Genomic DNA, 12356 nt, shown 5'->3' with positions numbered 1-12356 from the left:
AATTTGCCTTTAAATATTTAAATGTAACAATAGGTCTCGAAGCCCTTTAAACATGGCACCAGCACCTGCACAAAGACAGCTGTCAACATTGCCAGGAATGGACCACCCGTCCTCTCCACGTCATCGTAGGGGGTGCTCCGCCACGGCCACTTAAATGAGACACTGCCTTTAATATTGCGATAGCGCCGCAACGTGCGGCCTGCACAGTGGGCTGCTATTGTTTACATCCGTCGCCAAATTATGGAGGCGGCACCATAAATTTCAGCCTTCCCTCTCCCTCTTTATCTCGTCGTCGATCTTGCACTCTCTCTCTGCTTCTCTTTCTCTGTTTCTCTCTGTCTCTCTCTCTCTCTTTGTCTCTCTCTCTCTTTGTCTCTCTGACTCTCTCTCACTCACAATCCTTCTCAGCCAATGAACTTGTGCCGGACAGCTAATCAGTGGGAGCAATCCGGCAGGGCCTCTGCTTCTGATTGATGCCACATGCCCCCTCCTGGAGAGTGGATGCACAAGGCTTCCAGACGATGCCCTCCTTGGTTGAATATTCCACCAGTAGCATGTGAAGGTATTAGAAAGGATTCAGAAAAGATTCAGGAGAATGGTTCCAGGGATGAGGAATTTCAGTTACATGGTTGGATTGGAGAAGTTGGGGCTGTTCTCATCGAAGAGGAGATTTGATAGAGGTGTTCAAAATCATGAGGGGTCTGGACAGGATAGATAGAGAGAAACTGTTCCCATTCTCGTTTGCACTGGAGTGCTGACTTGGGGCGACATTAGTGTGCTAAATTGGGAGTTTTGTGAGTGAGGGAGTTCGGTGAGGAGGGAGCGAGGAGCTCCTTTCATTTCCTACCTGTCCTCAAAGCATGTGAGGGGAGCCGAGAGTTTCCAAAGAGCACAGCTGACTGGTGAATAAGTCCTGGTGGGTATTTTTCAAACTGGATTGAATTGTAAGTTATTGTTTTAGCAAGACTTAGTTGATTTTTAAAATTATTATAGCCTTCTAAAGTTTTAAATTTAGAGGGTTTAGTCATGGCAGGAGAGCTTAAAGCCATGGTATGCTCCTCTCACTGCATGTGGGAATCCGGGAACATTTCCAGTCCCCAGGACCAGCATGTGGGCAAGAAGTGTGTCCAGCTGCAGCTCCTGGAAGCTCGTGTTTCAGAGCTGGAATGGCGGCTGGAAACACTGTGGAGCATCTGCGAGTCTGAGAGCATCATGGATTGCACGTATAGAGAGGTGGTCACACCGCAGCTGAAGGGACCTGAGGAAGGAAGGGAATGGGTGACCACCAGGCAGTCCAAGAGAAACAGACAGGTAGTTCAGGAGGCCCCTGGGGTTACGCTTGCAAATCGGCATTCCATTTTGAAGGCTGATGAGGCTGGTTCCTCCAGGGAGTGCGGACAGAGCCAAGCTTCTGGCACCGCTAGCAGCCTGTCTGCACAGGAAGGGGGAAAGAGAGGAAGATCAATAGTAATAGGGGATTTTATAGTCAGGGGAACAGATAGGCGCTACTGTGGCTGTCAGCGTGACTCCAGGATGTTGTGTTGCCTCCCTGGTACCAGGGTCTGGGATGTCACTGAACGGCTGCAGGGCATCTTGAAGGGGGAGGGTTTAAAGGCAGAGGTCATGGTCCATGTTGGTACCAATGACATAGGTAGAAAGAGGGATGAGGTCTTGCATCAAGAATTCAGGGAGTTAGGCAGTAGACTAAAAAGCAGGACCTCTCGGGTTGTAATCTCTGGATTACTCCCAGTGCCACGTGCTAGCGAGTATAGAAATAGGAGAATAGCACAGATGAATGCATGGCTTAAGAGTTGGTGCAGGAGGGAGGGTTTTAGATTCTTGGACCACTGGGACCGTTTCTGGGGAAGGTGGGACCTGTACAAGCGGGATGGTCTACATCTGAACCAGAGGGGGACTAACATCCTTGCTGGCGGGTTTGCTAGTGCTGTTCGGAGGAGTTTAAACTAATTCGGCAGAGGGAGGGGACGCAGACTCCGAGCAGAATAGGGACACAGTTAAACACAGGAAAGCGAACAAGTCAGAGGGAACACAGCGGAAGTAAGTTTCAAGGGAGTAAGACCAGGATGGATGGCCTCTACTTTAATGCCAGGAGTATTACAGGTAAAACGGATGAGTTAAGGGCAAGGATTGACACGTGGAATTGTGATATAATAGCCATCACAGAGACATGGTTGAGGGAGGGGCAGGATTGGCAGCTCAATATCCCGGGATATAGAATCTTCAGGTGAGACAGAGGAGGGGGTAAAAGAGGAGGGGGCATTGCAATATTAGTTAAGGAGTCAATTACTGCAATAAGGAGAGATGATATCTTGGAGGGGGCATCAAATGAAGCTTTATGGATAGAGTTTAGGAATAAAAAAGGGACAGCCACATTGCTAGGTGTTTATTATAGACCCCCAGATAGTCAGCGGGAAATTGAGGAGCAAATATGTGTGCAATTCGCAGAGGTGTGTAAAAATAATAGGGTAATTATATTAGGTGATTTCAGCTTTCCCAACATTAATTGGGATAGTCATCGTGTTAAGGGATTAGATGGAGTGGAGTTCCTAAAATGTATACAGGAGAACATTTTAAGCTCAATATGTAGAGGATCCAACAAGGGAGGGTGCAGTGCTGGACCTAATTCTGGGGAATGAAGCTGGACAGGTGGTTGATGTGTTGGTGGGGGGGCATTTTGGTGATAGCGACCATAACATGGTACAATTTAAGCTTGTTATGGAGAAAGAAATAGACAAGTTGCAAAAAACGGTTTTGGATTGGGGGAGAGCGAATTTTAGTAAAATAAGGCAGGATCTGGCCAAGGTAGACTGGAAAGAGTTACTTGTCGGGAAATCTACAGAAGAGCAGTGGGGGACATTCAAAAAAGAAATGGGGAGGGTACAGGCCCAACATGTTCCCTCTCGGGTAACAGGTAGGAGCAACAAGCCCAGAGAACCATGGATGACCAGAAATATTCAGGGTATGATGAGAAGTAAAAGAGAGGCTTTTAGCAAATACAAGGAGAGCAAATCAATGGAAGCATTAATGGTGTACAGAAAGTGTAGGATGGAGCTTAAGAAGGCAATTTGGAGAACAAGGAGGGGATATGAGAAAGCTCTGGCTGGTAAAAGTAGGGAAAATCCCAAGATATTCTATAAGTATATCAATGGGAAGAGGATTGCCAGGGAAAGAGTCCCCATTTGGGACCAAGGGGGAAATCTGTGGATGGAGCCACAGGACATTGGTAGGATGTTGAACGAATACTTGACATCTGTCTTCACCCAAGAGGATGAGGATGTAGATATGGAACTTAGAGAGAGAGCCTGTGAGGTTCTTGAGCAAATTGTCAGAGGGCGTGCCATTGATATGATAATTAAGTTTAGTTTTAGTTTTAGAGATATAGCACTGAAACAGGCCCTTCGGCCCACCGAGTCTGTGCCGACCATCAGCCACCCATTTATATTAATCCTACACTAATTCCATATTCCTACCACATCCCCACCTGTCCCTATATTTTCCCTACCACCTACCTATACTAGTGACAATTTATAATGGCCAATTTACCTATCAACCTGCAAGTCTTTGGCATGTGGGAGGAAACCAGAGCACCCGGAGGAAACCCACGCAGACACAGGGAGAACTTGCAAACTCCACACAGGCAGTACCTGGAATTGAACCCGGGTCGCTGGAGCTGTGAGGCTGCGATGCTAACCACTGCGCCAGCATCATCGACAATAGTACTGGCATCTGGCCATTGTAACTGTGATTGATCCCTCTCAAGGAGAAAAATGATACGTTCACACCTTCCAGCAACTTCAGAGCCAGTTAGTTGCGATATAAAAAGTGGGCGGCACAGTCGCACAGTGGTTAGCACTGCAGCCTCACAGCTCCAGTGACCCGGGTTTGGTTCTGGGTACTGCCTGTGTGGAGTTTGCAAGTTCTCCCGGTGACCGTGTGGGTTTCCTCCCACAGCCGAAGACTTGCAGGTTGATAGGTAAATTGGCCATTGTAAATTGTCCCTCGTATAGGTAGGTGGTAGGAGAATTGAGGGAAGTTGGGGATGTAAGGGAATATGGGATTAATGCTTTAAAATGGGTGGTTGTTGGTCAGCACAGACTCAGTGGGCCAAAGGGCCTGTTTCAGTGCTGTATCTCTCTATCATTCTATTCTATGAATGGTACAAGAAGTGACAAGGTATTGGAGGCTTTGGCAGGCTTAAAAGTGGACAAATCTCCATATCCAGACGATTTGTGTCCCAGGATGCTGTGGGAGGCGAGGGTGGAGATTGCAGGAGCTCTGACCCAAATTTTCAATTCCTCTCTGGCCACGGGAGAGGTGCCAGAGGACTGGAGAACAGCTAATGTGGTCCCACTATTTAAGAAAAGTTGTAAAGATAAGCCAGGGAACTACAGACCAGTGAGTCTCACGTCAGTGGTAGGGAAACTATTAGAGAAAATTCTGAAGGAAAGAATCTATCACCACTTGGAGAGGCAAAATTTGATTCAGAATAGTCAGCATGGCTTTGTCAGAGGGAGGTCATGCCGAACAAACTTGATTGAATTTTTTGAGCATGAAACTAGATGTGTAGATGAGGGTAGTGCAGTTGATGAAGTTTACATGGATTTCAGCAAAGCCTTTGACAAGGTCCCACATGGGAGACTTATCAAGAAAGCAAATGTACATGGGATACAGGGTAACTTGATAAGGTGGATTCAAAATTGGCTTAGCTGTAGGAGACAGAGAGTGATGACAGACAGCTGTTTTAGTGACTGGAAGCCAGTGTCCAGTGGCGTACCACAGGGATCTGTGCTGGGTCCCCTATCATTTGTCATTTATATAAATGACATAGATGACTATATGGTGGGTAGGATCAGTGAGTTCACGGATGACACAAAGATTGGCCAAGTGGTTAACAGTGAGGTGGAGTGTCTTAGGTTACAGGAAGATATGGACGGGATGGTCAAATGGGCAGAAAAGTGGCAGATGGAATTTAACCCTGAAAAGTGTTGGAAGGAGTAATGTGACACGGAAGTATTCAATGAATGGCCTGACACCGGGAAGTTCCGAGGAACAAAGGGACCTTAGTGTGTTTTTTTAAAATTTATTCACGGCATGTGGGCGTCGCTGGCCAGGCCAGCATTTATTGCCCATCCCTAATTGCCCTAACTGAGTGGCTTGCGAGGCCATTTCAGAGGGCATGTAAGAGTCAACCACATTGTCCATAGATCTCTGAAGGCAGAAGGGCAGGTTAATAGGGTGGTGAAAAAGGCATATGGGACACTTGCCTTTATCAATCAAGGCATAGATTACAAAAGCAGGGAGGTCATGTTGGAGTTGTATAGAACTTTGGTAAGGCCACAGCTGAAGCACTGTGTGCAATTCTGGTCGCCACATTATAGGAAGGATGTGATTGCATTGGAGGGGGTGCAGAGGCGATTCACCAGGATGGTGCCTGGGATGGAACATTTAAGCTATGAAGAGAGGTTGGATAGTTTTGGGTTGTTTTCACTGGAGCAGAGAAGACTGAGGTGTGACCTGATCGAGGTGTACAAGATTATGAGGGTCATGGACAGGGTGGATAGGGAGCAGCTGTTCCACTTAGTTGAAGGGTCAGTTACGAAGGGACACAAGTTTAAGGTGAGGGGCGGGAGGTTTAAGGGGGATTTAAGGAAGAACTTTTTTACCTAGAGGGTGGTGACTGTTTGGATTGCCCTGCTTGGGAGGTTGGTAGAGGCGGGTTGCCTCACATCCTTTAAAAAGTACCTGGATGAGCACTTGGCACGTCATAAGATTCAAGGCTATGGGCCAAGTGCTGGCAAATGGGATTAGGTAGATAGGTCAGGTGTCTTTAATGCATTGGTGCAGACTCGATGGGCTGAAGGGCCTCTTCTGCACTGTATTATTCTGTGATTGGGTCCAGAACCAGAGGACACCCATTTAAGGGGATTGGCAAATGAAGCAACAGCAATATGAGGAAAAATGATTTTACGCAGTGAGTGGTTAGGATCTGGAATGCATTGCCTGAGAGTGTGGTGGAGGAAGACTCAATCAAGGTTATCAAAAGGGAACTGAATAATTATCAGAAGGGAAAAAATTAGCTGACTATGGGGACAAGGCGGGGGAGTGGGACTAAGTGAGTTGCTCTTGCAGACAACCAGCATGGACGCGACAGACCAAATGGCCTCCTCCAGTGCTGTAGTTATTCTATGATTCATTATTGACTGTCTTGGCTGTCAAGTAAAGATTGAGGAAACGGTTAAGGTGATGGAGGTTTTAATGCCCGTAAAACCAGCAACACAGCAACAATCAACAGGCTCTGGAGAAGAGGAGGGGGAGGGGGACTAGTATACTGTGGAGCTTTGATTCTCACCCTGTATATTTGGATTGTTGGACCTGATGAGTTAGTGGCCAGACTCTACCAGACATGAGTGCAGTCGAAATCCATGGATGAGGGGAAATCATTCTGTGTGCTCCTCTGCTTTCTGAGGCTCCTGAGCTGTGATATGATGAGGCTTGTTCTCTTTTTCAGGCTATTCACAATGCAGAAGATCTAGTGGCAGCAAAGAGAGCAGCAGTAGAAAAGGCAGAAGATAAACTCTCCCTGGCAAAGCTGGAGTTGAGAGAGAAACTGGAAAGAGGCAAGTACCCGCTCCAAATAACTCCAACCCCCTTGAAATCCAAACCAGTTTACATATGAACCAGATAACCGTGGGAATTTGAATAATTGGACCAGTTATACTGGTTCCAGTTGAAAATTATATTGGCTCTAATTGAGACCAATGAAACTGGTTCCAGTTGAAAATTATATTGGCTCCAATTGAGACCAGTGAAACTGGTTCCATTGAAAATTATATTGGCTCTAATTGAGACCAGTGAAACTGGTTCCAGTTGAAAATTATATTGGCTCTAATTGAGACCAGTTAGACTGGTTCCAGTTGAAAATTATACTGGCTCTAATTGAGACCAGTGAAACTGGTTCCAGTTGAAAATTATATTGGCTCTAATTGAGACCAGTGAAACTGGTTCCAGTTGAAAATTATATTGGCTCCAATTGAGACCAGTTAGACTGGTTCCAGTTGAAAATTATATTGGCTCTAATTGAGACCAGTGAAACTGGTTCCAGTTGAAAATTATATTGGCTCTAATTGAGACCAGTGAAACTGGTTCCATTGAAAATTATATTGACTCTAATTGAGACCAGTGAAACTGGTTCCATTTGAAAATTATACTGGCTCTAATTGAGACCAGTGAAACTGGTTCCAGTTGAAAATTATATTGGCTCTAATTGAGACCAGTGAAACTGGTTCCATTGAAAATTATATTGGCTCCAATTGAGACCAGTGAAACTGGTTCCATTGAAAATTATATTGACTCTAATTGAGACCAGTGAAACTGGTTCCATTTGAAAATTATACTGGCTCTAATTGAGACCAGTGAAACTGGTTCCAGTTGAAAATTATTTTGGCTCTAATTGAGACCAGTGAAACTGGTTCCATTTGAAAATTATACTGGCTCTAATTGAGACCAGTGAAACTGGTTCCAGTTGAAAATTATATTTGCCGTAATTGAGACCAGTTAGACTGGTTCCAGTTGAAAATTATTTTGGCTCTAATTGAGACCAGTGAAACTGGTTCCAGTTGAAAATTATACTGGCTCTAATTGAGACCAGTGAAACTGGTTCCATTTGAAAATTATACTGGCTCTAATTGAGACCAGTGAAACTGGTTCCAGTTGAAAATTATACTGGCTCTAATTGAGACCAGTGAAACTGGTTCCATTTGAAAATTATACTGGCTCTAATTGAGACCAGTGAAACTGGTTCCAGTTGAAAATTATATTGACTCTAATTGAGACCAGTGAAACTGGTTCCATTTGAAAATTATACTGGCTCTAATTGAGACCAGTGAAACTGGTTCCAGTTGAAAATTATTTTGGCTCTAATTGAGACCAGTGAAACTGGTTCCATTTGAAAATTATACTGGCTCTAATTGAGACCAGTGAAACTGGTTCCAGTTGAAAATTATATTTGCCGTAATTGAGACCAGTTAGACTGGTTCCAGTTGAAAATTATTTTGGCTCTAATTGAGACCAGTGAAACTGGTTCCATTTGAAAATTATACTGGCTCTAACTGAGACCAGTGAAACTGGTTCCAGTTGAAAATTATATTTGCTCTAATTGAGACCAGTGAAACTGGTTCCATTTGAAAATTATACTGGCTCTAACTGAGACCAGTGAAACTGGTTCCATTTGAAAATTATATTGGCTCTAATTGAGACCAGTGAAACTGGTTCCAGTTGAAAATTATATTTGCTCTAATTGAGACCAGTGAAACTGGTTCCATTTGAAAATTATACTGGCTCTAATTGAGACCAGTGAAACTGGTTCCAGTTGAAAATTATATTTGCTCTAATTGAGACCAGTGAAACTGGTTCCATTTGAAAATTATACTGGCTCTAACTGAGACCAGTGAAACTGGTTCCAGTTGAAAATTATATTTGCTCTAATTGAGACCAGTGAAACTGGTTCCATTTGAAAATTATATTTGCTCTAATTGAGACCAGTGAAACTGGTTCCAGTTGAAAATTATATTTGCTCTAATTGAGACCAGTGAAACTGGTTCCAGTTGAAAATTATACTGGCTCTAACTGAGACCAGTGAAACTGGTTCCAGTTGAAAATTATATTTGCTCTAATTGAGACCAGTGAAACTGGTTCCATTTGAAAATTATACTGGCTCTAACTGAGACCAGTGAAACTGGTTCCAGTTGAAAATTATTTTGACTCTAATTGAGACCAGTGAAACTGGTTCCATTTGAAAATTATACTGGCTCTAATTGAGACCAGTGAAACTGGTTCCAGTTGAAAATTATATTTGCTCTAATTGAGACCAGTGAAACTGGTTCCAGTTGAAAATTATATTTGCTCTAATTGAGACCAGTGAAACTGGTTCCAGTTGAAAATTATATTTGCTCTAATTGAGACCAGTGAAACTGGTTCCATTTGAAAATTATACTGGCTCTAATTGAGACCAGTGAAACTGGTTCCAGTTGAAAATTATATTTGCTCTAACTGAGACCAGTGAAACTGGTTCCAGTTGAAAATTATTTTGACTCTAATTGTGACCAGTTAGACTGGTTTCTGGCTCAATTCATTCCATTTGAGACCAGAGTATTAAATTGTGAAAAGTGTTCACATAAATACCCCTAACAAGTAAAAATAAGCTCTAAGATGTGTGCTGTGGTTATGCTAAATGCACTCTTGACTGCACTGTTTATTTCAAATGCTATTGTGAGGTAAAACACAATTACACAGTTACATAGCAAATAACAAATTAAATACTGTATAGATATCAAGAAATAAGTGAACACAGCAGTTACAGTCCAAAAGGTTAAATTCCAACTGTAATCAAAATACAAAACTTAAACATTAATGACATTCAGACAATGATTTCGGTGCAACAGGTCAACAGAATAAATGCTTAAACAAAATACTTAACAATGGACAATAGTAGATAAGCCACCTTCAATCCATGCTCCTCGAAGCTGCATAGACACAGGTGATGTTGTCTTCGATCTTTCTCTGATGTCTTCTTCTACTCTGGCTTCTTCTTTTATGAGTGTTCTTCTATGGTTCTTGCTATGTCGCTGTCTGCATCTGTTTTATGGTTCATAGGGCCCTGCTGTTGTATCTTTTTTTTCAGAACTGCCTATGTGCCAAATTGTAAGTTCTGTGCAGCTTGCCCTTCCTGACCTTATAACAGTTGATACCTTTTTCCTAACCTGATTGGTTTCTCCTGTCTCACCCCAAACATGATGGCACTGTCTGTTGCAATGGAACATTCATAGAACAGTACCTTTAAAAACAACAATCCTTTCAATAAAACCTTTTTCATAAATGACTTTAAACATATTTTACAGTCTTTCCAATTGAAACATGAATTTAAATATATTTTACACCTTATCACAGAGCTAGGTACAGCAATGCAGAATACAATCCAATTCAATGGATATCATGTAGGTAGCTCTGAAACAAAATACAAAAGCAGGGTTGTAAGAACCAAAGACTACACAGACAGAGATAGAGTCACAGGGGCATTGTTTTTTAACTACAGGCCAGAATAACCAGTTTGATTAAGTCAGTCCAGTTGGATTACAATTCAAAGATTCTGTCTACCAGCTGGTTACAGTTGAACTGGGGCCAGGATGCAATCCAGCCACGGGACTGGTTCCCTAATCTTCTCCAGCATCGGGTTTGGGGCCCTGATCTACTCCAGCCCTGGGGATTGGGCCCTGATCTACTCCAGCCCTGGGGATTGGGCCCTGATCTACTCCAGCACTGGGACTTGGACCCTGATCTACTCCAACCCCAGGACTGGGGCCCTGATCTACTCCAGCCCCGGGGCAGGACCCTGAATCTCTCCAGTCCTGGGACTGGGGCCCTGATCTACTTGAGCCAGGGACTGAGGCCCTAATCTTCTCCAGCCCTGGGACTGGGGCCCTGATGTACTCCAGCCCTGGGACTGGGGCCCTGATGTACTCCAGCCCTGGGACTGGGGCCCTGATGTACTCCAGCCCTGGGACTGGGGCCCTGATGTACTCCAGCCCTGGGACTGGGGCCTTGATGTACTCCAGCCCTGGGACTGGGGCCCTGATGTACTCCAGCCCTGAGACTGGGGCCCTGATGTACTCCAGCCCTGGGACTGGGCCCTGATCTACTCCAGCCCTGGGATTGGAGCCCTGATCTACTCCAGTCCTGGGACTGTGTCCCTGATCTACTCCAGTCCTGGGACTGGGGCTCGGATCAACTGCTGTCCTTGGGCTGGCACCCTGATCCACTCCAGTCCCGGGACTGAGGCCCTGATCTACTCTAGTCCCGGGACCTGGACCCTGATGTACTCCAACCCCGGGACTGGGGCCCTGATGTACTCCAGCCCTGGGACTGGGGCCCTGATGTACTCCAGCCCTGGGACTGGGGCCCTGATGTACTCCAGCCCTGGGACTGGGGCCCTGATGTACTCCAGCCCTGGGACTGGGGCCCTGATGTACTCCAGCCCTGGGACTGGGGCCCTGATGTACTCCAGCCCTGGGACTGGGGCCCTGATGTACTCCAGCCCTGGGACTGGGGCCCTGATGTACTCCAGCCCTGAGACTGGGGCCCTGATGTACTCCAGCCCTGGGACTGGGCCCTGATCTACTCCAGCCCTGGGATTGGAGCCCTGATCTACTCCAGCCCTGGGACTGGGGCCCTGATGTACTCCAGCCCTGGGACTGGGGCCCTGATGTACTCCAGCCCTGGGACTGGGGCCCTGATGTACTCCAGCCCTGAGACTGGGGCCCTGATGTACTCCAGCCCTGGGACTGGGCCCTGATCTACTCCAGCCCTGGGATTGGAGCCCTGATCTACTCCAGTCCTGGGACTGTGTCCCTGATCCACTCCAGTCCCGGGACTGAGGCCCTGATCTACTCTAGTCCCGGGACCTGGACCCTGATGTACTCCAACCCCGGGACTGGGGCCCTGATGTACTCCAGCCCTGGGACTGGGGCCCTGATGTACTCCAGCCCTGGGACTGGGGCCCTGATGTACTCCAGCCCTGGGACTGGGGCCCTGATGTACTCCAGCCCTGGGACTGGGGCCCTGATGTACTCCAGCCCTGGGACTGGGGCCCTGATGTACTCCAGCCCTGGGACTGGGGCCCTGATGTACTCCAGCCCTGAGACTGGGGCCCTGATGTACTCCAGCCCTGGGACTGGGCCCTGATCTACTCCAGCCCTGGGATTGGAGCCCTGATCTACTCCAGTCCTGGATCTGGGGCCCTGATCTACTCCAGCCCCAATACTGGGGCTCGGATCAACTGCTGTCCTTGGGCTGGCACCCTGATCCACTCCAGTCCCGGGACTGAGGCCCTGATCTACTCTAGTCCCGGGACCTGGACCCTGATGTACTCCAACCACGGGACTGGGGCCCTGATGTACTCCAGCCCTGGGACTGGGGCCCTGATGTACTCCAGCCCTGGGACTGGGGCCCTGATGTACTCCAGCCCTGGGACTGGGGCCCTGATGTACTCCAGCCCTGGGACTGGGGCCCTGATGTACTCCAGCCCTGGGACTGGGGCCCTGATGTACTCCAGCCCTGGGACTGGGGCCCTGATGTACTCCAGCCCTGGGACTGGGGCCCTGATGTACTCCAGCCCTGAGACTGGGGCCCTGATGTACTCCAGCCCTGGGACTGGGCCCTGATCTACTCCAGCCCTGGGATTGGAGCCCTGATCTACATCCAGCCCTGGGACTGGGGCCCTGATCTACTCCAGCCCTGGGACTGGGGCCCTGATGTACTCCAGCCCTGGGACTGGGGCCCTG

At 46.9% G+C, this 12356-nt stretch overlaps 1 protein-coding gene across 1 annotated transcript in view; it reads left to right on the top strand.

Moving 5' to 3' along the window:
• The window catches only part of LOC137381269 (IQ motif and ankyrin repeat domain-containing protein 1-like), a 312943-nt gene that overhangs the window by 266285 nt on the left and 34302 nt on the right, over positions 1-12356 (top strand). The window contains exon 12 of the mRNA XM_068053609.1: positions 6530-6638. Coding sequence (XP_067909710.1) covers positions 6530-6638 — 109 coding nt within the window. The remainder of the gene's footprint in view (positions 1-6529; positions 6639-12356) is intronic.

The sequence above is a fragment of the Heterodontus francisci genome, chromosome 2, assembly GCF_036365525.1.
Source record: "Heterodontus francisci isolate sHetFra1 chromosome 2, sHetFra1.hap1, whole genome shotgun sequence".
Taxonomy (NCBI): Eukaryota; Metazoa; Chordata; class Chondrichthyes; order Heterodontiformes; family Heterodontidae; genus Heterodontus; species Heterodontus francisci.
Note: the sequence above shows the minus strand (reverse complement) of the source record. Positions and strands in the feature narration are given on the sequence as shown.